Source organism: Guillardia theta (assembly GCF_000315625.1).
Source record: "Guillardia theta CCMP2712 unplaced genomic scaffold GUITHscaffold_21, whole genome shotgun sequence".
Taxonomy (NCBI): Eukaryota; class Cryptophyceae; order Pyrenomonadales; family Geminigeraceae; genus Guillardia; species Guillardia theta.
Genome location: NW_005434653.1, coordinates 353,745 through 377,001, shown reverse-complemented (window position 1 = coordinate 377,001; position 23,257 = coordinate 353,745). Strand labels below are relative to the sequence as shown.

The 23,257-nt window shown below is 54.3% G+C and overlaps 6 protein-coding genes across 6 annotated transcripts in view; 2 read left to right on the top strand and 4 right to left on the bottom strand.

Moving 5' to 3' along the window:
* Positions 1-4,633: 4,633 nt before the first annotated feature.
* On the bottom strand, positions 4,634-6,490 carry GUITHDRAFT_136641 (hypothetical protein; the record flags this gene model as incomplete). Its single annotated transcript, XM_005835446.1, has 1 exon — positions 4,634-6,490. One exon carries the CDS (start codon positions 6,488-6,490, stop codon positions 4,634-4,636), a length of 1,857 nt encoding a protein of 618 aa, XP_005835503.1.
* A 2,473-nt stretch (positions 6,491-8,963) lies between these two features.
* On the bottom strand, positions 8,964-10,359 carry GUITHDRAFT_151767 (hypothetical protein; the record flags this gene model as incomplete). The annotated part of the gene is made up of 9 exons (XM_005835445.1): positions 10,244-10,359; positions 10,057-10,191; positions 9,959-10,008; positions 9,814-9,903; positions 9,716-9,746; positions 9,445-9,663; positions 9,165-9,397; positions 9,054-9,117; positions 8,964-9,007 (listed from the first exon to the last, which is right to left on the bottom strand). Coding segments are annotated over exons 6-8 (433 nt in total), but the record flags the coding sequence as incomplete, so codon positions are not given.
* A 1,184-nt stretch (positions 10,360-11,543) lies between these two features.
* Positions 11,544-13,340, top strand: GUITHDRAFT_105666 (hypothetical protein; the record flags this gene model as incomplete). Its single annotated transcript, XM_005835444.1, has 11 exons — positions 11,544-11,620; positions 11,665-11,760; positions 11,812-11,972; positions 12,036-12,116; positions 12,177-12,301; positions 12,350-12,430; positions 12,492-12,698; positions 12,755-12,853; positions 12,906-12,971; positions 13,055-13,117; positions 13,164-13,340. The coding sequence occupies 11 exons, from the start codon at positions 11,544-11,546 to the stop codon at positions 13,338-13,340; spliced, it is 1,233 nt and encodes a 410-aa protein (XP_005835501.1).
* A 424-nt stretch (positions 13,341-13,764) lies between these two features.
* On the bottom strand, positions 13,765-14,515 carry GUITHDRAFT_105665 (hypothetical protein; the record flags this gene model as incomplete). Its single annotated transcript, XM_005835443.1, has 2 exons — positions 13,765-14,256; positions 14,369-14,515. The coding sequence occupies 2 exons, from the start codon at positions 14,513-14,515 to the stop codon at positions 13,765-13,767; spliced, it is 639 nt and encodes a 212-aa protein (XP_005835500.1).
* Positions 14,516-15,434: 919 nt separating this feature from the next.
* GUITHDRAFT_105664 (hypothetical protein) lies at positions 15,435-15,995 on the bottom strand (the record flags this gene model as incomplete). The annotated part of the gene is made up of 2 exons (XM_005835442.1): positions 15,435-15,800; positions 15,849-15,995. 2 exons carry the CDS (start codon positions 15,993-15,995, stop codon positions 15,435-15,437), a joined length of 513 nt encoding a protein of 170 aa, XP_005835499.1.
* A 4,401-nt stretch (positions 15,996-20,396) lies between these two features.
* The window catches only part of GUITHDRAFT_68651 (hypothetical protein), a gene marked incomplete at both ends in the record, with an annotated part of 6,834 nt that continues 3,973 nt past the window's right edge, over positions 20,397-23,257 (top strand). The window contains 11 exons of the mRNA XM_005835441.1: positions 20,397-20,840; positions 20,890-20,997; positions 21,148-21,420; positions 21,783-21,836; positions 21,987-22,061; positions 22,155-22,220; positions 22,386-22,449; positions 22,539-22,604; positions 22,687-22,722; positions 22,864-22,931; positions 23,010-23,081. Coding sequence (XP_005835498.1) covers positions 20,397-20,840; positions 20,890-20,997; positions 21,148-21,420; positions 21,783-21,836; positions 21,987-22,061; positions 22,155-22,220; positions 22,386-22,449; positions 22,539-22,604; positions 22,687-22,722; positions 22,864-22,931; positions 23,010-23,081 — 1,326 coding nt within the window. The remainder of the gene's footprint in view (positions 20,841-20,889; positions 20,998-21,147; positions 21,421-21,782; positions 21,837-21,986; positions 22,062-22,154; positions 22,221-22,385; positions 22,450-22,538; positions 22,605-22,686; positions 22,723-22,863; positions 22,932-23,009; positions 23,082-23,257) is intronic.

The window sequence follows — 23,257 nt, the reverse complement described above, 5'->3', positions numbered from 1 at the left end:
AGCAAGATCGAAGGACGAAGGAGGAGGAGAGGAGGGAGGAGGAGAGGAGAGAGGAGGTAGGTGGAAGGAGAGGGAGGAGGGAGGAGTTGGAGGAGGAAGGAGATGGAGGTGGGAGCGGGAGAAGAAAGGGAGCAGAATTTTCTCACTCGATGGCACCGGAGGAGCTGTGAAGTGACTCGAACACGAATCGCTCATCCCAGAAAGGCATTTCACCCGATTGCCGGCTGAAACGCTGAGAGGCTGAAAGAACAAGACAAGTCAGTGAAGAATGTGATAAGTAGATTCCTGCCTCTCTCCCTTTCGTCTACCATCCCCTCCCTCCTGTCTCAACCCCTGATCTTCTCTTCCAGTGCTGTCATACTTCCTTCTTCTCCTCGTTCCTACACCCGACACCCCTCCTTCTCCTGCGCCTCTTTCTCCTCTTTCTCCTGCTGCTCCTGCTGCTCCTCGCCACCCTCCTCCCTCGCACCTGTCTTGAACGCCGCATCCTCCACCCGTACGAAGCAGCAGGGGTCGCATTCGCTGTACCCCAGCTTGACCCAAGCCGGGAGCTGCCGAGCTGAGTACACATGGACATGGACGGTGAGGGAGTTTGCGCCTCCGCCTCCAGCAGAGAGGTCAACCTCCTCCAGCCTCCTGCTGCGCAGTCAGCAGCGGATGAAATGGGAAGTGGGGGGATACGCCAGGTGCTGGGCCAGGTGCTGGGCTATCTGGGGTCGAGCTCGAATCGAGCTGAGAATCGCAGCTCGAGGAACGTGAACGAGCTGGAAGGGTTTGACAGCAATGAGGATCTGTGGAGGAGCTGGGAAGGAGCTGGGAAGGAGGAGGGAGGGGGCGCCTGCGGGTCAAGTGAGGAGAAGAGAGAGGTAGAAGAAGGGGAGGGGCGAAGTGTGGAGGAGGAAGAGGAGAAGAGTGATGAGGGAGCGGGAAGAAGAAGAGGAGGGAGTCGAGCGAGGAGTGACCGATCGAAGTTCCTCTGTTGAGAAGCAACTCCTTGAACAACTTTGACTGCGATCAGAAACGTTATGACGAGAGGAGAGAGGTAGCAGATTTTGCAGAGGGAACGAAGAATGCAAGAGGGAGAAAATGGAGAGCAGACAAGGAGGATGACAATCGAAAGCCAAGAAAGAATATGTGAAAGGATGGGATTGAAGGACTGCTAAATTGGAGTGAAGAATTGAAGATTGAGATAGAGGAGGAGGGGAAGGAGAGGCAACAGGAGAAGAAGGTCGAGGAGGAAGAAGAAGAGCAGGACCTTGTCTTTTTTCTTCAGATCCTTGAGCATCTTCGTGGGACTTCCAGAAGCGAATTGGCCGAGGAGGACGGCAGCTTCAGAGGAGACGACAAAAGACTGAAAGACAATCGATTGAGAAGCAGCAAGAGGAAAGAGTTCTGGAGGGGGGGGGGGGGAGAGGAGGAGGAGGAGGAGGAGGAGGAGGAGGAGGGGGAGGAGGAAGAAGAGGACGAGGACGAGGAAGAGCAAGAGCAAGAGGAAGAGGAAGAGGAGAGACTACAGATATGAATTACTTTCTTCATCCCTTTAGGAGCATCAGGACTATTCCCTCCGATTTTCATCATCTACATCGCTGATGAGAGCTGAATATCTCAACGAGAGGAAACAACCAGACTCTCTCCCCCCTTCCCCTCCTCCTCTCCCATTTCCCTCGTCCAATTCCAACTCCTCCCTTCCCCTTTCTCCATTCTCCTCCCGCCTCACTCCCGTTCCTTGCTTCGTTGCCATCTCTCCCTCCTCCTTACACCTTTCCCACCTTCCTCGTCCCTCCTCTCCCTCTCCCTTCTCTCCTCCACCCTCCTCTCCCTCTTCCTCTTCCTTACCTCTCCTTCCCTCATCGTCGAGATGCGGCATGCCCGGGCTACCTCACGGACAAGCACCTCCGAGTCGACGAGCAGCAAACTCTGCGACGAGACCTCAGATCTCTTGCCAGCGAGGATGACCGAACAGGAGGAGAGGAGGAGAGGAGGAGAGGAGGAGAGGAGAAAAGGAGGAGGAGAGGAGGAGGAGGAGGAGGAGGAGGAGGAGAAGCAGCAGCAGCAGCAGCAGCAGCAGCAGGTATATTCCATCCCTCTCACCATAGTCAGCGACGGGATTTCTCCTCCTGCTAGCTGGTCGCAAGGCAGCCAGAAGGTTTCGCCCATGCTGAGATCAGCCTCGTCCCTATGCCAGGTCAACGCCCGAAAACAAGAGGTGCGGAAGCGGGAGCGAGAGCAGGAGGGGCAGGGGCAGGGGCAGGGGCAGGGGCAGGGGCAGGGGCAGGATCATACATCAGCCTGTAAGCCCGGGAGGTTCTGACGCTCTTCCCAATCTCTGCCATGACCTGTTCCTCCGATCATTCACTTGCTCCCCTCAACTCCCGCGCACTCCCCGTCTCGCTCCTGCTCCCTCTCCACCTCCACGTGCTCCTCGTCCTGCTGTTTCACTTGCTCCTCCTCCTCCTATTCCACTTGCTCCCTCTCCTCTTCCTTCACTTGCTCCCTCTCGGCCTCTTTCGCTTGCTCGCTCTCCTCTCCCCTCCTCCCCGACTTGCCTTCAAGTTTGCCAGGCCGAAGCGGTCAAGCACGGGAAGACTCTGATTTCAGAACGTCTCAGAAAGGAAAAGATAAGAATTGCAGCAAGGAGGGGAGATGAGAGAGTCAGGAAGGAGCAGAGAAGTGAAGAATTAGAGGAGGGAGGAGGGAGGTGGGAGGTGGGAGGACGGAGGACGGACAAGGATGTCTCTTGCCTTGATAGTTTCGATGGTCAGCTCAAGCCCTGCTGGCTCCTCGTCCCTCCAGTTCCACGAGCATGAGATGGAAGTGTTGACCTACACCCCAAATTAACCTGCTCCTGCTCCTGCCCCTGCCCCTGCCCCTGCCCCTGCCCCTGCCCCTGCTCCTGCTCCTGCTCCTGCTCCTGCCCCTCCTGCCCCTCCTCCCCTTGCTCTTCGTTCACTGCTCCATAGCTTGCTTCTCCTGCTCTTCCTCATGCTCATATTCCTCGTCCTCACTCCTACTCCAACTTCGCACCTTGTTGGTAAGAATCGGAAAGCTCTTCCTGTCCTGATGAGCGACCTCTACCTCCACAGAGCTGAGAAATGAGAAAAGTGAGTAAGTCCGGCACCACCACCACCACCACCACCCTCTCCTCCTCCTCCTCCTCCTCCTCCTCCTTATGATTCTCCTCCTCCTCCTCCTTATGATTGTCCTCCTCCTCCTCCTCCTTATGATTGTCCTCCATCCGCTCCCCTCCTCCCTCTTCTCACCCTCTTCGAGCCGCGCTTAGCATGCTGGAGGGGACGACGCTCTTGCCCACAGGGAGAGATTCGAAAAGGAGGGGAGCAAAGATGCTCGAACAACGCAGAAGGTCGAAAATCTCCTCCTCTTCCTCCTCCCTCGTTACAGATCCCTGCTTCTCGTCTCTGCGCTCCTCCTCTGTTCTCTTCCTCCTCCGGCTCGACGAGCTCCTGGCGCCTTCACGCGTTTGCCATGGCGCTATGCTCTCATGTGCAAGATGAAGGGGAAGGGACATGCGGCTGCGAGCTGGAGGAGGGAGACGCCTGCTGCGAGCGAACTTCGGGAGGAGATCGGAAGTGCTCTTGGGGCGGAGAGGAGGATGAAGATGGGGAGATGTGCGAGAAGGAGGAGGAGGCGAGCAGTAGGGACTGTCATGGAGGAGGATAGAGGTTGATTTGCTGGCTGTTGAACGTGTTAGAGGAGGCGGAGAGAAGTTGGGAGGGAGGAGAGTAAGGGAGGGAGAACGTAGAAGGACGAGAACAGAGAAGAAGGATATGTATGAGGAAAGGGTAGATGAAGGGAGGTCCAAACCTGCCAGCATCCTGTAACGATTGGGATGCGGAGAGCGAGAAGCTGGTTGAAAGATTAAGGAAGATGAACAGAAGGATGGAGAGGACGAGGGAGGGAGGTGGGGAGAGGGAGGGGAGGGCGGGGAGGGAGAGAGGAGGGAGGGAGAGTGAAGGAGAAGGTCATCGGAACAGAGTGGTAGGGGGGCAAGGCAAGTCAAGCAAGGCGCAAGAGGGACAAGGAAGCCAGCAGCGAAAGGAGACAGAGACAGAGACAGAGAGGAAGAGGAGCAGTAGTAGGAGGAGGAGGAAGAGGAGGAAGAGGAGGTGGAGCAGGAACAGAGAAGAGGGGAGCTTAGTTGCCAGCAGATGGTCAACCTTGAGGAGGAGGGGAGGAGACTGGAAGGGAGAGTCTGACGGATGGCGATCGAACTGAAAGAATGAAATCAGCCATGAGGAGCGAGTTGAGGTGATCCGAGAGCATGGAAGGCAGAGAGATGAAGTAGACGGAGAAGAGGGAAGGAGAGAAGGGGGGGATAGGGAGCAAATAGAGGGGGAGAAGAATGGAGGAGGAAGGAAGGAGGAAAAGAGGAGGAGGAAAAGAGGAGGAACAGGGAGGAGGGGGGGACAGGGAGTGAGGGAACAGAAGGAGGAGGAGGCAGAGAGAATTTGTCAAGACAAATCCCATCGCCATGTGACCAACAGTGCAACCGAACAAGCAAGCACGAACTCATCAACGACCTGGAGGTGAGTTCCTAGGAGGGCTGTCAACCAACTTTGCTCCTCCCCTCCCACCCTCTGTACTCCCTTCACTGGTAGCTGCAAACAAGTCCATGTCAAACCTCAGAAGCTCCCCAAGAGCACAACCAACCTCCTTCGAACTCAAGATCTGCCGTCTTCCCCTTTCTCCTCGTCTTCGTCTCTGGCAGTGAAGGGATCCTGATCTTGAGCAGCCCCTTCCCATCCTCCTGCCCTTCCTCCTTGCTCGCAGCTTGCTTCCCGTCCCCTCCATCAGAGCCGACATCATACTGGCCGACCTCTGCTCGCAGGTTCTCCTCCTCTACTTTCTTCCCTTCCACCTGCTTCACCTCCAACTTCACCTCCTGCTCTTCTCCCAGTATCTTCCCAACATTGTCCTTCTCCTCCCTATCCCTCTCAACCTGCTGCAAAGATCCCCTTGCCCGGCAGTCTTCTTCCTTCCCTCCATGCACTCCCTCCTCCATGTCAGTTGCAACCTCTGCTCCGACAAGCTCCTCCTGAGCAGAGTGCGGTAAACCAGCACTACCACCGGCTTCCTCCTCCCCTGACATTATTGTCTCCTCCACATGGTCCCCTCCCTCCACCCCCAAGCTTCCAACTTCCTCCATGTCAGCACTAGCCCCGTGCTGCTCCTGCCCGCTGCTGCCCGCTGCTCCTGTCTCCCTTTCGGCTTCCTCGGCCTTCTCGCTTGCCTTCCTGTCCTCCTCCGCCCCCAAATCGCCCTCCCTGCCCTCTGTCCCTCCCCGTCCTTCTCCTACTCCACCGACTCCCTCCCTGTCTCCCGGCTCTCCCTCAAGCCCTCCCCCGCCCTCCTCCTCCTCTTCCTCCTCTTCCTCCCTTTCCTCCCTGCCCCCCTCCAGCTGGTCTCGAAGCATCTGCGCCACCGGGCTGCTGCTCCTAAGCGCCTCCCCGAGCGTCTCCACCAGCTCCTCCGGCATCTTCTCCAGCAGCTCGCTCCCCTCCTTTACCAGCCTCCCCACCAGCGACTCCTCCCCTGACCCGCTGCCTCCCTCCTCTCCATTGACCTCCGTATGTGTTCTCCCCTCCGTCTCCACCTCCGCATCGATCTCTCCGCTGTCCTCTTTCGTCTCCTCCGTCGATTCGGTACTAGTCCCGTGCTGCTCCTGCCCGCTGCTGCCCGCTGCTCCTGTCTCTTTCAGTGCCTCCTCGGCCTTCTCATCTGCCCTTCCCTCTCCTACTCCACCGCCTCCCTCCCTGTCTCCCGGCTCTCTCTCAAGCCCTCTCCCGCCCTCCTCCTCTTCCTCCCTTTCCTCCCTGCCCCCCTCCAGCTGGTCTCGAAGCATCTGCGCCACCGGGCTGCTGCTCCTAAGCGCCTCCCCGAGCGTCTCCACCAGCTCCTCCGGCATCTTCTCCAGCAGCTCGCTCCCCTCCTTTACCAGCCTTTCAAGTGCTGCATCGACACCATTTTCCTGAGAGCTGGTCACTGCCAGAGACTTCACATCCGCGCTTCCCGTCCTCTTGCTCAACTCGTTTCGGATAGCACGACCGATAGGGCTGCTGCTCTGCTCGAGCGTCATCACCAGGTCTTCATAAACGCCATCGGCCGCGTGCTCAACCAGCAAGACAGCTTCGTCGATGAGGCTCCTCAAATCAGACAGCAAGGCCAAGTCACCATCGCTCACTGGCTGACCCTGATCTTCACGACGGTCTCGAGCTTTCTCGCTCTTATCCGTGTACTCGACCACTTTCCACCCTGAAGAGGACGGCATGTCAGTCTCCAGCTCCTGCACTTCTAGTTGCTCTTCTTCATCCGAGCATTGCAGAACTTGAGGACGATGATTGACTTTGGCATCTTCGGTCCAGTATGCTTCGTGCTCTGAAGCCTTCAATATCTTTCCCGTGGACGTTCCCGGGCGAGTGTCAGCTTTGCTGTCTGGCGAGCTTATATCCTCATAGTGAAAGTCTATCTCCATGGCTCAAGCAAGTTGAGCTTCGTCTCTCACCAACTTACATTTCGAACCTGCCGCAGTCATGTTCAGAAAGCATTGAAAGCATTGCGTCAAGTGCAATCAGCAAGGATCTAGCATGATCCATGGCTCTGGCGGCAGTCTTTCTCCCTCTCGCTCTCTCCTGCCTCCATCTGCCTATCTTGGTGTGCCTCGCAGCCGTTCACTAACCACTTGAACTCTCAGTCTCTTCGCTCGCCGCGCGTCTACGGCGAGCACGTGTCTGGAGATATCTGATCTTCCTCTCTCTACTGAGGCTCTCCTGCACTCTTGTGCCCGTCCTATCTGCCTCTCCCGCCTCTCCCGCCTCTCCCTCCTTGTGCATCCCTTGGGCTAGCCCGCATCTCCAGCGGTCAACCTAGCTGGGCGGTTGAGAACGGGGGTATCGATAACCGTATCATCCGTTATCGGTGATTGATGACGGTCCGCCTCAACAATTCCTCCAAAGTGCCATGGAACCAATAGCTATCAGGGGTACTTTGGTGGTCAAAATGGGGGTGAGGGGTAGTCATGTAAACCGGATCCATGGGAGAGAGGAGAAAATCGGCACATGGATGCCAGCATCCATGCAGGATGAGGTCAGGAGATTCATGATTGGGCGATCAGAGGAGACGAAGGAAGAAGGGGGGGGATGGAAGACATGAGACATGGTAAAAGTAAGTCATCAGATGTTTCCGTCGGGAACAGAGATGACATCGGATCAATGGCAAACACAGCATGCTTGTAGCACAGAATCACACAAAGACCTGGATGTGATGAAGTAATGGAAACGAATGAATCTGACAGCAATGGTTGACACCAAGGATAGATACCTCTTCTGAGCATTCGTGGTCACAATCGTCATCTTGTTCATCATGAACGAGAAAATCCTCGTTCGGCCTTCTCATTTAGAGGCATGCGCATGCGGATGATGATATCAAATTCTTCTGGTGCACATGATCCTAACTGATGCCGCAATGTCAAGCTAGGGTAAAAGTGGCGAAGGGTTGATATCAGTTGAGTCTTCGAGATCCTCGAAGCATCGGGGATAGGTGGGAGGGAAGGGGGAGTTGCTAGAACAGGAATAGTGATGGTGGGGAAGATAAACATTGCCTGCTAAGTCTTTGTGAGATGTGGCTAGGTGAACTCCTGCACGCGCCCCTATCCTCCCCTTCCCCTCCCCTTCCCCTCCCCCCGATGGGCCCTCTTTGATGTTGAGGACCGTTACTCTTTAACGGATGAGGGGATACTTGCGGGGTGGGGAGGAGAATGGAGAGGGAGGAGAGGGGAGGTATCGAGGGACGATGATTTCAGAAGAGGCTTCTGAGTTCTGAGATCAGTGCGAGCTTGAAGCGAGCCGGGTGCTCATGTAGAAGCCGTGTTGACGTCACGGAAGCACTTCAGAGTGCAACGGGCTCTAGTTGATCGTTTTGGGTGAAGTTACAGTGCGCAACTAGGTCGAATGGTTGAGAGCCCTCCTCTGTCCCATGTCACAGCAGCATGACTGAGAGCCTGGCAGGACGTCGTTTGGGCACCCAGCCAATGAAGGGAACTAGCGACTTGGAGTCGGCTCCGAGGGAAGTCCTGTCGAAGGTAAGGCTCCCTGCCCCCTGCCCCCTCCCCCTGCCCCCTGCTCTCTGCTCTCTGCTCCAAGTCACTCTGAGCTCATCTCCTGCTCGACTGCAGGCTGGGCTGGTGTACAGCGAGAAAGGGACCCTGACTGAGATACTCTGCAAGCCGAAGCTGATCCCGATCAAATCGAGGGCCATGATTGCTCAGGAAGAGAAGGAGAAAGCTTTGCATGGCCAATGAGCGCTACCGATGGACAGCCTCCACACAGCCAAACATGTCTCCTTGTTGATAATGAATCTTTGTGATCATATGCTATCCAAAGTTTCATGTTTGGCGTCACGTTCCGATTGTGTCACTGATTCAGGAAATCATTATCAAACTGAGATCATTAACCAGGAAAGCAAGAGCTGCGTAACAGCTTTATTTTTGTACAAACAATACCTATTCATTCTTTCACATGAACAAGATTGCTGAAGGATTATTGTTTTCATCACTGCCAGCAACTCTGAATTTGCCATGAACATTTGTGAGGTTTTGTTCACCTCGACATGTATCATGGAACTGATTCAACAGTCAGTTAATGCCTGACTGCATCTTCTTGAATTCTAAATGAACACCTCTTGCTTTGTACCATCCGTAGAAAATCTTATACTCTGCTGACAATTGCGAGCATGCAGTACTCGTCGGTAAATACCTTGGAGACAAAATCAAAAACGTCTTCCAGGTGATAATCAACTTCCTACCTTCCTGTGAACGAGCAGAGGGTGGACTCTTTATCTCAATGAAGCGTTTTTGCTTGTATGGCGTGAAAATTGAGTTGTCAAGGAAACCAACCTGCAGGAAATCACAAACCCATAGCAAAGGGTGCAAGAAGAGCATACCTCAGCACAAATTCCGTCACTCTTGAGATTCGGGCTTGCAATGTAAGATGAGCTGAAGCGTTCAAATCAAATACGAGCTTGATTCATGGAAAGCTCACGTCAGAAAGGATTGCTCCTCTGGGCATGAGCTGGTTGAGGTATCGACAGAAGAGTCGATTTCATCTGAATCGAAAATTACATCAACGCTGAGAAAATCGGCGTGATACTACCTTCATCAAAATTGCTGTGACTTTTCCCATCAGTGATCTGGTAGCACTTGGGATAAAGACCATCATCCAAATGATCGTCCAAAGATGAGATAGAATTCAAATGAGAGCTTTTCATATGAGGACTTGCATGAGCATGCTCGAGTTGTCTGAGATTTAAGTTGGTGCTGCAAACCGGACAAGTGATGGTCTTCTTGTGCAGATCGGCATGCTTTGCCATATGCTGCTGCCAACAACTGAAACCATGCAATCAACGGCTAATACAAGTAACCAAGGAGAGTGCCTGGAGTGAGCGTAGTGACCGCATTCTGTCGTGACTTCAAGGGTACCAACCGTTTGACCGCACAGAGCACAGAATGAGTTTGATTGCGGCGAAGAGTGTTGCTCCGCTGTTGGAACCACTGGACGAGGATCAATCATCAGGTCTGACAAGAGCAGAGAAAGTTTGGCAAAGATTACTCAAAGGTGCGGTCACATTCTTTGATCGTCTCGCAGAGTATTTCTGCCACAGCAACAAGTGAGCTCACGAGTTCAATTCACGATGATACTCTCACAATGAATGATGTATCCCTGTGTGAATGAAAGCTGTAACCATGCTCAATCATTGAAATACATCGAAAGGAGTTGAATTGTGCAGTCCAATCAACCCTACCTTGGGACTCCTTGATTCAGAAAGAATGTGGGGTTCGAGTGTGCATGAAACGAAGGGTGTTGTAAATTCATCGTGTGTGGTTGACGATTCCTGCAGAAAAGACAGAGCTTCAGTGACAACTTTAGAGATGCATATGAGGGCTTACAGAATGAAATGGAAATATCTGTTTTCATGGCCAGGGTAGTTGAAAAGATTCTGCACAGCTTGTAAGTACGTTTCAAAAGGCGATGCTTCGCTCTGTACCTCCTTTGCGGAGTTATGAATGTGAAATTCGTGCGGGTGTGAATGAATTGGCGGACGCAAGGATATGTTGACATATGAGGGATAGGCAGGGCTTGCTGTTGAGGAAAGATAAAAGCTGTTCATGTTCATTTCATGCTGAATTGTAAAATTCAGTCACTCAACGGAAGAAAAAATGACGACAATGAACCTGGTTACTTCCAAAGCTGGTCGGATGAAAATAACCATTATGAAAGTTCATGGGATCTTAGAGCGCTGCTGGTTTCTGCAGAAATGTGAGTTAGAGCGGAATCGACCGCCTGTGATGACGTGCGTTACACATCCAGGTTGTTTCGTGAGTGAAAAGATTTTGGTGCTCCGACAGAAGCCATCATACATCGGCGCATCTTTTGTATACCCTAAAGCACTTCTTTGTGCAATGCTACATCAGCATCTCTCTGCTGTATGCACATTCTTTCTCCTCCCTCGATCAGAACAGCCATGGCAAGCCCAAGAAACCTATCGTGCCATCCAAATCCCGCCACCCTGAAAACGTACGACTACCCACCCTCATTTGACCTCAGATGACCCTCAAATTGATTCAACACCATTCCTGCTAAGCATCTCCAACTCTACCACCATATGCATTCAGACTTACCACCCTACCATTTCAGGGTATAGAACACCACCCCACCACCACTTCGTCAAAGCAGATTCAACCCCCACCCCCTCTCCGGCCGGAGTCGGTTCGGAACTGCCCAGGTCCAGGCTCTCGGACGTCGGTGGCGGGTATCATCAGGAATGCTGTACCCACCCTCTCTTTTAGAGGACTAAATCAGTAATATAGACGGGTGGTCTCAATTCAAAACTTGAGATTGGTTCCACCCCTCCGATTGCCACGCAGCGGCCTGATTATCGCCGGAGTCGAATGGGTATCCACCCCTACCTGTCTATTTACTCCAATCTTTACCCCTCCTTGCCTCTGGCCGCCTGTACCTTCCCCCCATGAGGTGGGTGGTGGCCAGGGATCGCAGACCCTGTGGTGGGGGTGGTCGAAAGTTTCACGGTGTAGGACCGGTCGACTCTATTATTGTCCTCGTACTGATTTTTAACTTAACTTTGAGTAAAGAAGGGAGGATGACTGACCGTCAACGTCAAGCCTCCCTCCATTATATATCATTACCCCTCCTCTAGACCAGATACTCCACTGCCAGTGACCGGTACGGTACTCTTGCTGGAGCCGGGCGGGCCCTGCGACCTGGCGGGTGGCACTGGCCGGGCCGCGTACCGTACGGCCGGTCCGATCACTGATAGCCCGCGGGCCTGCCTCATGGTATTTCCGACCATGGTCTGCCATCATTCAGCACTAAAAATCAAACTGCCTGGTCCAGCTTCACAATGGAGTGTACGCTGGAGGCGGTGGACGCCATGGCGGCGCCAGGCAGGTAAAGCAGAGAGGAGAAGGAGGTGGGAGGTCAGTCATAGCTTATTGTAAGGGGAGGAGGTTTAGAATGAGGCCTCGGATTGGTCGAGGACTGGGAAGGGCGAGCTCAGCATGGCGGATCCGGAGCGACAGCGGCTTCATTGGGTGGTCAGGCCCCGGTTCGCTGATGCGCGCCTTGTTCTTCGTAGTTGTGTTCGGGCGGTGATCAGCATCTGCTGGCCATGTCCGGAGAAGAGAGTTCCGAACCACGAGAAGTCCGTCACTGTGCTACATTGCGCGGCTAGGTGAACCTTGGTGGCCCGACCTTGAAGGACTGACCCTGGAGTTTCATGCAGCGCTGTTGGATGGATCCGGTTGAACCCGAGGTATGGGAAGTTGGACAAGAGCTCTAGGATCGCAAGATCTTCTCCTTTGTCCAGCTACCTTCATACTAAGTTTCCTGGCGAATACGACTCGGGTTCCTTGGAACAGATTTTTGAAAGTCAGCAGACGCTCGGTGATTTCTGAACTTACTCGTGGGGATGTGTGTTGAACAAGTGTTCGCTATCAGTTTGCTCAGATGCCGTCATCTATGAAGGCGAGAAGCGCTCGTACCTTTATGAGTTCACACTCCCTCCTCTCCTCCCTCCGACGTTCAAAGGTGCCGACACGGTCCCCAGTTGTCTCTTGTCTCGGACCTGACGCACGGGGATCATCGCAGGGAAATGCTTCTCGTTCACCTACGGGGTTGTGGTGGAGATACAGCTGGAAGGGATAGGAAACATCGTGCCTCAGCCGCGAGTGCTCACTCTGCCCCTCCGGGTAGTGTCGCGGTATGCGCCCCAGGTACTCCAGCACTGCCCCAGCAGACATCGGCTGACGGAGTGGAGCTAGCAAGTACACGTCATCCAGATCTTCGGGCTAGAGGGAAGCCTGTACCATGAGTTCTTAGCAAGAGCTCAGGCCCTGGAACGGGTAAAAGCTGGGAGTGGGGTGGGAGTCTGCTGGGAGTGGGGTGGGCTGACTCCTTGGCAAGGCGAGGAATTCAATAGGAGAGAAGATCTTGTCATCACTAGAGAAGCCGGCGGAGCTTGCAGTCTACGATAGTGTTCCTTCCTCGGCACCCATTGACATGTCCTCGTTCAAAATCATGTTCGAGAACAGGCTGGTGATGTACTTCGAAATGCCCGATGGTGAGTTCCACTGCGGGGAAAACATCGCGATCTGTTTCGACTTCAGCGAGGTAACAAGGGTTGCCGCTCTCGTCAGACTTCGTGACTTTAACCTGCTGCACTGCAGGCTGCTGTCAAGTGTGAGAGGATAACGGTGACGATTGAGAGCCAAGAAACCATCAACAAGCCTTACGCTACATACCCGGCAGACTCGGACAACGATCCGGTTGCCGCCTGCATATCTGTGATTGCATTGAGGTTTTAATCGACCTCAACAGAACGCACAATGCACACAGCATATCTCCAGGACGGTTTGCACTGAGAACCGACTGCACACCAACATGGTGAGACAGCACGAACGATGCTTCTCCTGTCCCTCCCTCCTCCCTGCCATGCTCGTCCTCCCTTGATGATTACCCTCCAACAGCTCCTCACTCTTCCAGTCTCCGCTGCCCCGACGCTGAGATCAAGTGTTGGGAGCTTCGAATGGGTGATTGCACTTCCCCTTGCTTGGACCAGTCTGACAGCTCGTGAAGGAGTTGAAGCTACAAATGACCCTGGTCAAGGACGGAGGGACCCCGGCCGGGCGGTCCGAGCTGCAGCAGACTGAAGTGCTGACGTGGAGGAGAAGTATCGTAGTGGCTGGAGTTGAGACTGGCCTTGACGCCTTCGTGCATGCTCGACCGTCGCGTTCTGCCATCATTCTATCATGAACATGGAGACTTATGGACAGAGAGAAAACTAGCGACACTGGCTGGCCAAGCACGGCTATGCTGATGGCGAGGGTTATCAACAAACATCGGCTTCTCTTGGTCATAAGAGTATCTTGGCTGCTTCGGAGCAATGGGCTAGCATACGATCCGCACATCTGCTACATGTACCATAACCTTGCGAGAACGTCTCTTTAGGTTGGTTTTTAGAATGGCCCACGACGGCTGAAAGTACAGCCCGATACGCTCCAAGTTCGCGAATCGATCGGCGAGCTAACGTCGTGCAAACATCCTCCAGCAGACCTCCAGTAGCACTGATGATCGGCCCTCCGCACCCTCCCCTCACAACCCTCGTCGCCATGCTCCTTTAATGCGTTAGATCCTCTCCGCTCCTCGCTCCCTCCTCGCTCTCTCCTCTCCTCCCTCCTCACACCTCGTCCTCGTCCGTACTCTGCATGTACCTCTCCAGCCATGACGTGTCTATGCCTCGCTCGCCCTCCCAGTCGCCGCCAGCAGCCTCGTGCAGGCAGGGCGTCGTCGCTGTCATCTCGCTTCCCTCCTCGTCCTCTTCCAAGCAGCTGAAGCTGGTTGCCGCATACCTGCAGGCATCTGGAGCAGACCTCGAACAAACAGCTGAAGCGGCGGCAGCAGTATCAGAGTAAGGTGTAGTGAGATTGGCAGAGGCACAAGCAGCAGTAGGAGATGACGAGTCAGCAAGAGATGCGCATGCACATGCTGCTGCTGCAGTAGCAGTAGTAGCAGCACCAGGGGCTGATGAGCCCGACCCTGACGCTGACCCTGAGGCCTCCTCGTCGGTCTTGTCGTCGAGATGAGTGGCGGTGGGTCTATGCCTCGAGTACGGCCATCGGGGGAAGCCCAGGCGACGGCACGCGGACTTCAAGCTCGAGAGAGAGATGCTCTGAGGAGCGAAACGCAATCAGCGCATGTCTCATTGACACGGCAAGCCAGGCAGGAGGGATCGAGACAAGGGGGGGGAGGAAGGGAGATGAAGGAGGGCATGAGATACATACCAGGGAGGTGGCAGCGTCGGCTTGCCTCATGTGGAAGAGGTCCAAGATGACTTGCCTGGTGACCTCTACTTCCCTCTCCTCGCTGCTGCGTGTGTGATGGGCCATACCATCCCGAGGTCTCGCGCCGATGAGGACGGAAGAGGACATTGATGAGCTTGAGGGAGCGATCAGTGCAGGAGGGGAAAAGGGAAGAGAGATGGCTATCTGAGCAAAGGGGCGGGGAGCAGACACGTAGGGACGAGGAGATGTGGGGGGAGGGAGAGCAGGGGGGACGGGGAGTGACGGGGAGGGGCATCGACTCGTGTTGGAGCCAGGGAGGTGCGAGAGCGACTGGTCGGAAACGGATATGGATTGAGGCTGCAACTCGAAAAGGAGTGATATCCAACAACCCTTTTAAGATACGAAGATCGATCTCGAGATTGGTTTACACCTCCTCGCGGCTTTACTCAACGTGCCACCATGGTAGAGTCTCCACAAGTCTCAGACTTGAGTGAATCGCCTGTCCGGCGAACTTCCAGTACGTCCGGCCCGCCGGGTCTCATCCGCGCGCGCGCGGACTGTGACGGTAACATCGCCGCTCAGCGGCTGATAGGAGTGCATGGTGATCCTCGACGGAAGCGGCAAATCGAAGTGGTCAGTGAGGGCCCTGTAGCGTTGTCTGTTGGAAGCAAGTTTAGCCAAGAAGTCGAGGATGTGGGCAGCGGAGGAGGAGAACACGGACTATTGCGTGAGAAGCTGTGAATCGAGCTACTTCTAGCGTGTCCCAATCACCTTGCACGCGTTTTCCCCTGTCCTCTCCATGACGCTTTTCGGATTTGTTTGGTAATCCTGCTCACCATCTAGAGGCATCGCTCGCACTTGCCTCTTGTGCTTTCTTTAAGGTTCTACGAGCATGCGTTGTGGTGAAACATCTTCTAGAGCAAGATTTATCCTCTAGCAGACCTCCAGTAGCACTGATGATCAGCCCTCCGCACCCTCCCCTCACAACCCTCGTCGCCATGCTTCTTTAATGCGTTAGATCCTCTCCGCTCCTCGCTCCCTCCTCGCTCTCTCCTCTCCTCCCTCCTCACACCTCGTCCTCGTCCGTACTCTGCATGTACCTCTCCAGCCATGACGTGTCTATGCCTCGCTCGCCCTCCCAGTCGCCGCCAGCAGCCTCGTGCAGGCAGGGCGTCGTCATTGCCACCTCTTCTCTGTCTCTGACTCTGTCTGGGGAGTAGGTGATTCGGGGGAATTCAGGTAGGAGGGTTTGAAGGGAGTTGGCACATCCAGGGGCTGATGCTGGGCTACATCCTGCGGCAGAAGTCGAACCTGAGGCCTCCTCGTCTGTCTTGTCGTCGATATGAGTGGCGGTGGGTCTATGCCTCGAGTACGGCCATCGGGGGAAGCCCAGGCGACGGCACGCGGACTTCAAGCTCGAGAGAGAGATGCCCTGAAGAATGGCGTGAGCGAATGATCTAGAACCAGAACAGTGACTCACCAGGATCCTTGCAGCGTCAGCTTGCCTCATATGGAAGAGGTTTTGAATGACTGGACCTGTGATTTCGACCTCCTGCGTTGTCTGATGCTCATGCAGCCCGTTGCTTCCTCGCCGCGGTCTCGCCCCAACAAGCACAATGGTAGACATGTGTGAGATTCTGAGTCTTGCCCCTCACACCTGCATTGTGCTGTTCCTGTCAGTGGATCTTCCAGGTAGATGGAGGAGGAGGAGGAGGAGGAGGAGGAGGAGGAGGTTTAGCAGCGTCGTGACGCTGTTTGATGTGGCAGATGCTGTCCCTTGCGCTCGTGCTACGAGCGGGGCACCTCCTTTCAGAAATCGCGTCTTTTGAGGTCTGAAAGAAGAAAAATGGATGTCTTCTTCCTGATGTAGTCCTAATTTTCTTTTTTGGGGATTTTTTTGGGGTCGTCAACTTAAATCAAAACGTTTCGACTTACAAGTCACGATTTTGACACGGCGGCGTCACGTCCTGTCACATCTCATCATCGACACTTTACAACACCCACCAGAGGTCTCTGTTTTAAAACCTAATAGACGGACTGCGCTGCAACGGTCAATGCGCTGCCCCTACATCCGTTGAGGTTTTACTGAAACTCTTGACTCGTAAAGCTAACTTGTGACGCTAACAGAGTTGACCTCTGCTATCAGGATCGTTGGATATCAAAATGTCTTCAACGACAACGTCGTCGTTATACCAACAGAAAGCACAAGTTCCCCTCACTGTCTGATCCTTGTCTCGGGGGACGGACGGACAGACGGACGGAGGGGGCGCGAGCTAGAGAGAGAGTCAGAGTTCTGATGTTGGCATATACTGCTGCGACTGCACGTGGATGCAGTCAAGTTCCGAGCAACTAACACGGCATGTACTACTGGTCTCGATGGAGATCAGGTGCGCTTGTACGTGTGAGGCAGAAGAGTGGTCGCAACTCCAGTACTCTGTAGCAGTGTCTGTATTGTCTGCTGTACATAAAGGAATCTAGCTTCAGGCTTGCATCCTCCTCGTCCCCAGCGCAGCTTTGCTAGTTCATTGGAACAGTTCCCTCACCAGGTTATCATCGGAGCCTCGTCTGCCTGTAACTGCCAGACTTGTATGCCGTTGCGATATCGCCATGTCTGCTGCTGCTGCAACCCAGTGCACGTGGATGCAACATCAAGTTCCTAGTCACGGACTGTGATGTTTCCTTGACAAACCCCCTCGCACTCTGTATAAGCATGACAGACATGTCAGAGCTCATAGGAACCGAGCCCGAGTCAGACAAAGGTTTACTGAAAAGAAAGGACAGTTTGCTGTCTCGTACTGGGGTTCGAAACTGACTTCTCCTGGATAACCCAGGATAGTCTACCCCAGTACCCCTAGTACTTCCCTTAGCCTATGTAAGGATCAGCCTGTCAAGCTAGAAGGGTCTGTTCTCTCCTCATGTTGCATGCCACGCTGAGCAAGCATCGCTAGTAAACTCGACATCACTACACTACATCTATATGTGTGATCCAGCGGAGGGCCTTGAACCTTCGCTGTGGACGTCTGCAACCCGTACAGCTTCGGGTTGTGACAAAAACATCCCAGGACAAAAAGTATTTGGAGTTTGGCCCTTTTTAAGTAAAGGCAATGTTTTAATGCTATGTGACAGCGACTTTAAGGTAGATTATTCACCATTGATCAAGTCAGGGAACTACTGAGTATCATTAGCTTCACCGTGAGCAAAGTTAAACATTCGTCGCTCCATGCAGGCATGAATCAAAACTGTGATCTGTAGATCATAGATCAACTTCAAGCAAATCCCCTTACTGAGCCAATTCCTTCCACATCCTACTCACATCGTCCTCGTCCGTGCTACGTAAATACCACTCCAGCCATGATCCTTCAATTTCTCCGCACCCTTCGATCCTGACTTGATCCTCCTCACCAAAAGCCTCTATATCAATGTCCCTCCCGCTTTGATCCTCCAGGCTCAACAGGTATTCTTCTCTGTCACTCTCACTGTCCCACTTAACTTCCTGTTGAACTCGTTCGTCCGTTGTATCGCCGTGCTCATGTTCTTGTACATGTTGGAGGGTGGTGTCTGGGGCCCTGTGCCTGGAGTAGGGCCATCGGCTGAAGCCTAAACGGCGGCATGCGGTCTTGAGGCTCGTGAGAGAGATGCCCTGACAGCAAGGTAAGCAGGGAAGATAAGGAGTTGTGAATTGCTTGAGGATTCTTACCAGCGCTCTGGCCGCATCGACTTGCCTCATGTGGATGTGTTCTAGGATGACTTGTCTTGTGATCTCCACCTCTCTCGATCGTTCATGAAGGAAGGGTCTGTTTGTTCTGTTTGCTCCTCGCCTAGCCCTTGCACTAACGAACACTCTTGATGTCATCGTCGTCACGACAATCCTTTCAAACGGTGTAGAAAACAAGTGACGAAGCAGTGGAGCTGAGTGTAGAGCGGAGAGTTGATTGAGGCTTGAGTGTGGAGTGGATAGGAGGGTGGAGGAGAGCAGTAGAGAGCAGTGTAGAGCGGAGCGGAGTTGAAGAAGGGAGGAGGGTGTTTCCATTTGGGCAGCACAGGTGTAGTAATGAATGCGCACTGCAACTATCTTAGGGTGGGGTTCAAACTCCATCCCAGGGGTTCTTTTCAGGTAATCCTGGGGGGTCAATGGTACTTTTTAAATTCATGGTGGGGTAGGGTAGTTTATCGGAGACAAGCGCAACTTCGAACGGTACGTTCGGACCCTCATGCAAACTATATAAAGAGAACGAGATCTTGAAACCTTCAGGGGTCTACGTCGAGCATTTTCTAATTGTCCTCAAAGTAAATCGAGCATACCCCTCTCCTCTCTGCTATAACTCCTTAAGCTTGACGTGACTTGCCTGCCTCAGTTGCTCGTGAAAGGTTTCTACTGGATGGGGGTAGGGGTGATCAAGGGGGGGAAGGGGGGTGAAGGGGTAGCCATAGGAGTCACGGGATTTGTAACCCTCTGAAAGCAAAGAGGTCAGCCTGAATCCCTTGCCGCTTTTACAGTACTGACTCTCATCACCCTACCCCCTCAATGCCTTCGCTTGTAGCCTAGAACTACCCGGTCACCGGGTACAACTGCAGTCCATGTCACCTTTGCCGAGGTGGGCCCGTGAAGGGTTAAAGATCGGCCCGGCCGACCGAATCACTGTCATGGCCTACATGTCATGAGGTAGAGTTCTTTATCCCCGAGGTCTTAACTAACGGACGCAACTGCTGCCTCTTCGTGCCTCCTTCCGGCCCCCTGCAGCCGGCACGGGCCACAGTAACTAGTAATTAGATCATCTTTCGGTTAGCCTGAGGATTCGGGCAGGCTTACAGCTATCGGTGAAACCCGAATCACCGTGACTGATGAGAGTCGGGGCAGCGTGCCGAGAACGTGACTTTTGACTGCGGTGACCACCCTACTTTAGTACTGCAACGGCGGTCGGCCGACCGTACGGTAGTACCGGGTCACCGGCGTGCCGGCCGGGCCGCGGGCGGCACCGCCCGGCCGAGGCGGCCCGGCCGCGCGGCGCCGCGGTGGCAGAGACTCGGCGGACCGTGGGCCAGATCGGCGGGACTCGCCGGGCTACTACTAGTCAGTACGACGGCGTGACAGACCGTACGATACGGGTAAGGCTGCGCGGGGAGACTCTGGCAGAGTCTCCGATCGGACCCGGCTTAGGATTTTGAAGAGCCGGGCCCTGAAAGTTCGCCCGGCGTCGCGCGGTTGACTCAGCCTCTCAAGTTGAAGTTAAAATGACTCGGACTTGAAATCAGTACTGCTGAGCCTGGCCCAGCTGAGCCTGGCCCAGTGGCATGCGGCGAGGCCGTCACGGGCCGGGGCCCTCGGCCCGCCGGGCCGGGCGGCTCTGATCGGACGGCCGGGCCGGGCCGCCCGGCTGCCGCCGGGGCCGCCCTGTGTGATGGTACCCGGCACTCAAACAAGGTCAATCAGGTTGCGAGCCTCTTAAACATATAAAGGAATGCGCGCGCAGGGGCTGCTTGTTGTCGCCATGGCGCAGGTGAGAAGATGAAGACGATAAAGACGTCGCATCGCATCGCATCGCATCGCATCGCATCGCATCGCATCGCATCGCATCGCATCACATCATATTTCATCTCATCACATCATATTTCATCTCATCACATCACATCACATTTCATCTCATCACATCACATTACACCACACCATGCACACCACAGCACAATGGACAGAAAACGAGAGTTGATGTGATAGACAAGGTGTTCTCAAACTCATTCTGTGAAGAAGAGACGGTTTGAGCGGGGTAATCAGTTGAGAGAACTGGTGAAAGATCGGAACATTCTAATGCTAAATGTTCCAAGTTGATCATGATGCTCCATGGAGTTGTTGATCGGACAGCACTAACTCCTATTTCAGTCCTCCTGGGCGTTCCAGATGACTCCTGCGCTGATGGGCAGGAGGTTTGCTTCCTCCAGCTGGTTTGACAAGTCGCTACGTCCGTCATCCATGTACAAACCTCTCCAGCTGACCAGGAGCTCGGTGACCAGGCAGTCGTTCCCCCTGGTGCGAATGTCGTCCATTGCTGGCAACCATCCTGTCTTCACAGACTCCCCGAAGCTTGCTGTCCGTCAGAGCACCTCCTCCCCGAAGGAATGGAAAGGCGACCTGCTCTTTTTTCCCTTCCCTGAGGTCGGGGGAGAGGACAAGAACGCGCTGGTCAGCCTGACTGGAGCCGCTGCCGAGCTCGACGCCTCCATTGACGGCCTCTTGTCCGAAATCATCAAGGAAAACGAGTTCAAGGGCAAGTCAGGATCCTCCGTGCTGACCCGCCTTGCAAAGTCGTCGAGCTTCAAGAAACTGTCGCTGGTGGGGATGGGGAATGTCACCCAGGCTGCAATGGCGTCAGGTTTCGCTCTGGGCAAGCAGATTGCGAGCTCTGCCAAGACCGAGAAGGCGAAGACAGCAGCTGTTGTCGTGCCCCAGGGGTTTGACAGCACAGCGGTGAAGGCGATGGTGCAGGTGACCGCGATGGTGGGGAAGGAGTGGAGGAGGTGACCAGTAGGCGCAGGCTGTGCTGGAGGGGATTTACCACGACGTGCGTTTCAAGTCAGGAGATGACAAGGAGAAAGGTTGCCTGCTAGAGAGCCTGGAGGTCATCGCGAGCAACGATGTGTACGACGATGCGCTCGTTCAGTCCTCCTTCCACATTAACGAGGGTGAGAGGAGAAGGGTGGAGAATGAGCGAGGAGCGAGGAGCGAGGACGGAAGCAAGGAATGCGGGGACGGGCAGGAAGAGGAAGAGGAAGAGGAAGAGGAAGAGGAAGAACGATGCAAGATCCTTACTGTTTGTTCGTCAGGGGTGAAGATGGCTAGAGATCTGGTGGGAGCTCCTTCAAACTACGTCACTCCTTCCACCCTGGCTGAGACTGCAAGGAACATCGCCAAGGAGCATGGAATGAGCTGCACCATCCTTGAGCGCGACGAGTGCGAGAGGAGAGGAATGGGCGCGTACCTGGCGGTGTCAAGGGGATCAGCCCAGCCCCCTAAATTTATTCATGTGACCTACAAGCCCAAGGGAGAGGTGAAGAAGAAGGTAAGAGGTCCAGGAGGAGGAGGAGGAGGAGGAGGAGGAGGTGGTGGTGGTGGTGGTGGAGGAGGAGGAGGAGGTAGTGGTGGTCGTTGTAGAGGAGGAGGGGAGGAGGTAGTGGTGGTCATTGTAGAGGAGGAGGAGGAGGAGGAAGAGGAGGTAGTGGTGGTCATTGTAGAGGAGGAGGAGGAAGAGGAGGTAGTGGTGGTCATTGTAGAGGAGGAGGAGGAAGAAGTAGTAGTGGTCGTTGTAGAGGAGGAGGGGGAGGAGGTAGTGGTGGTGGTTGTCGAGGAGTCATGAGCCTGGGGATCGAAAGGAAAGAATGTTTTGATGAGATGCTGTAAATCTCTCTTGACCTGCTCATGCAGATTGCAATCGTCGGCAAAGGATTGTGCTTTGACTCAGGAGGGTACAACCTCAAGGTCTCTTCATCCTCCTCCTCTGCATCCCTCCTCCTCTGTTGTCGCTCCCCATTCCTCGCTCCTCCTTTCCTCTTCTCCCTTCTCTCTCCTCCCATCGTTTTCATGCCTCCTCGCTCTCCCTCCTCCTGTTTCTCACTCAATGTCTCACAGGCTGGTGCTGGATCGATGATCGAGCTGATGAAGTTCGACATGGGAGGAAGCGCTGCAACGTTGGGATGCGCCAAGGTGAGCGAGGACGCTCAGACGAAGCGGGAGGGAGGGGAGAAGAAGAAGGACGGGGACGAAGACAGCAAAGTAGGAAACTGAAATGTCGAGCAGGCTGTGGGGATGATGAAGCCGGAAGGAGTTGAGGTTCACTTCATCGTGGCAGCGTGCGAGAACATGGTGCTCTCCTCCTCCTCCTCCTCATCATCATCATCATCATCATCATCATCATCATCATCATCATCATCATCATCATCATCATCATCATCATCATCATCATCATCATCCGCCTCCTCCCCTCCATCCTCCCTTCTTCCTTCTTTCATAATGCTCACTTTCTTCAAGATCTCGTCCGACGCCATGAGACCCGGAGACATTTTGACTGCCAGCAACGGCAAGACCATCGAAGGTAGAAGGGGGTGGAGGGGGTAGAGCTAAGGAGTAGGGGGAGGAGGAAGATGAAGAGGAAGAGGTAGGGATTTGACTTCGCACTTGCAGTTCTCAACACAGATGCTGAGGGAAGGCTGACGCTTGCAGATGCTTTGGTGTATGCGGAGCAAGCCGGTAAGGGAGGAGGAGAAGGGACAGAGGAAACAAAGTTTGTTTGTTTGTCGATACAACTCTTACCAGCTCGTGTGCTCTGCAGGAGCTCAAGAAATTGTTGACATAGCCACTCTGACCGGTCAGCTCGCTCACGTCACTAGCTTCTTCCCCTCTCCTCCCATTCCCTATCCCCTCTCTCTTCACTTCCTATCCTCTCCCTCCTCTCCCTCCTCTCCTCTCTCTCCTTTGCTTGCTTGTGCATCACTCACTCTTTCTACAGGAGCATGCATCATTTCGCTTGGAGATGAGTATGCTGGCCTGTGGAGCAACGACGAAACGATGGGCAAGGTGAGGGGGGAGGAGAAGGACACAGGGAAGAGCAGGAGAAGGAGGAGCAAGAGGAAATAAGGCAGTAATCGGGGGGAGGAGGATTTCTTACTGCAGGTTGTGACTGGTGTGCAGGAATTGTTGTCCAGCTTCACAACGTCAGGAGAGAAGGTCGCAACCGTCTTGATCCCCTGGCCTTCTACTTGATTCCCTCCCCACTCATCGCCTCCTCCCCTGACCCTACGTCTCCCTCTTCACCTCTTATCCCGCCGCCCTCCTTCTACCCTACACCTTCCCTTCGCTCTAACTCTCCTTGCCTCTCCCCGTCCTCCCTCCCTCCCTCCCGC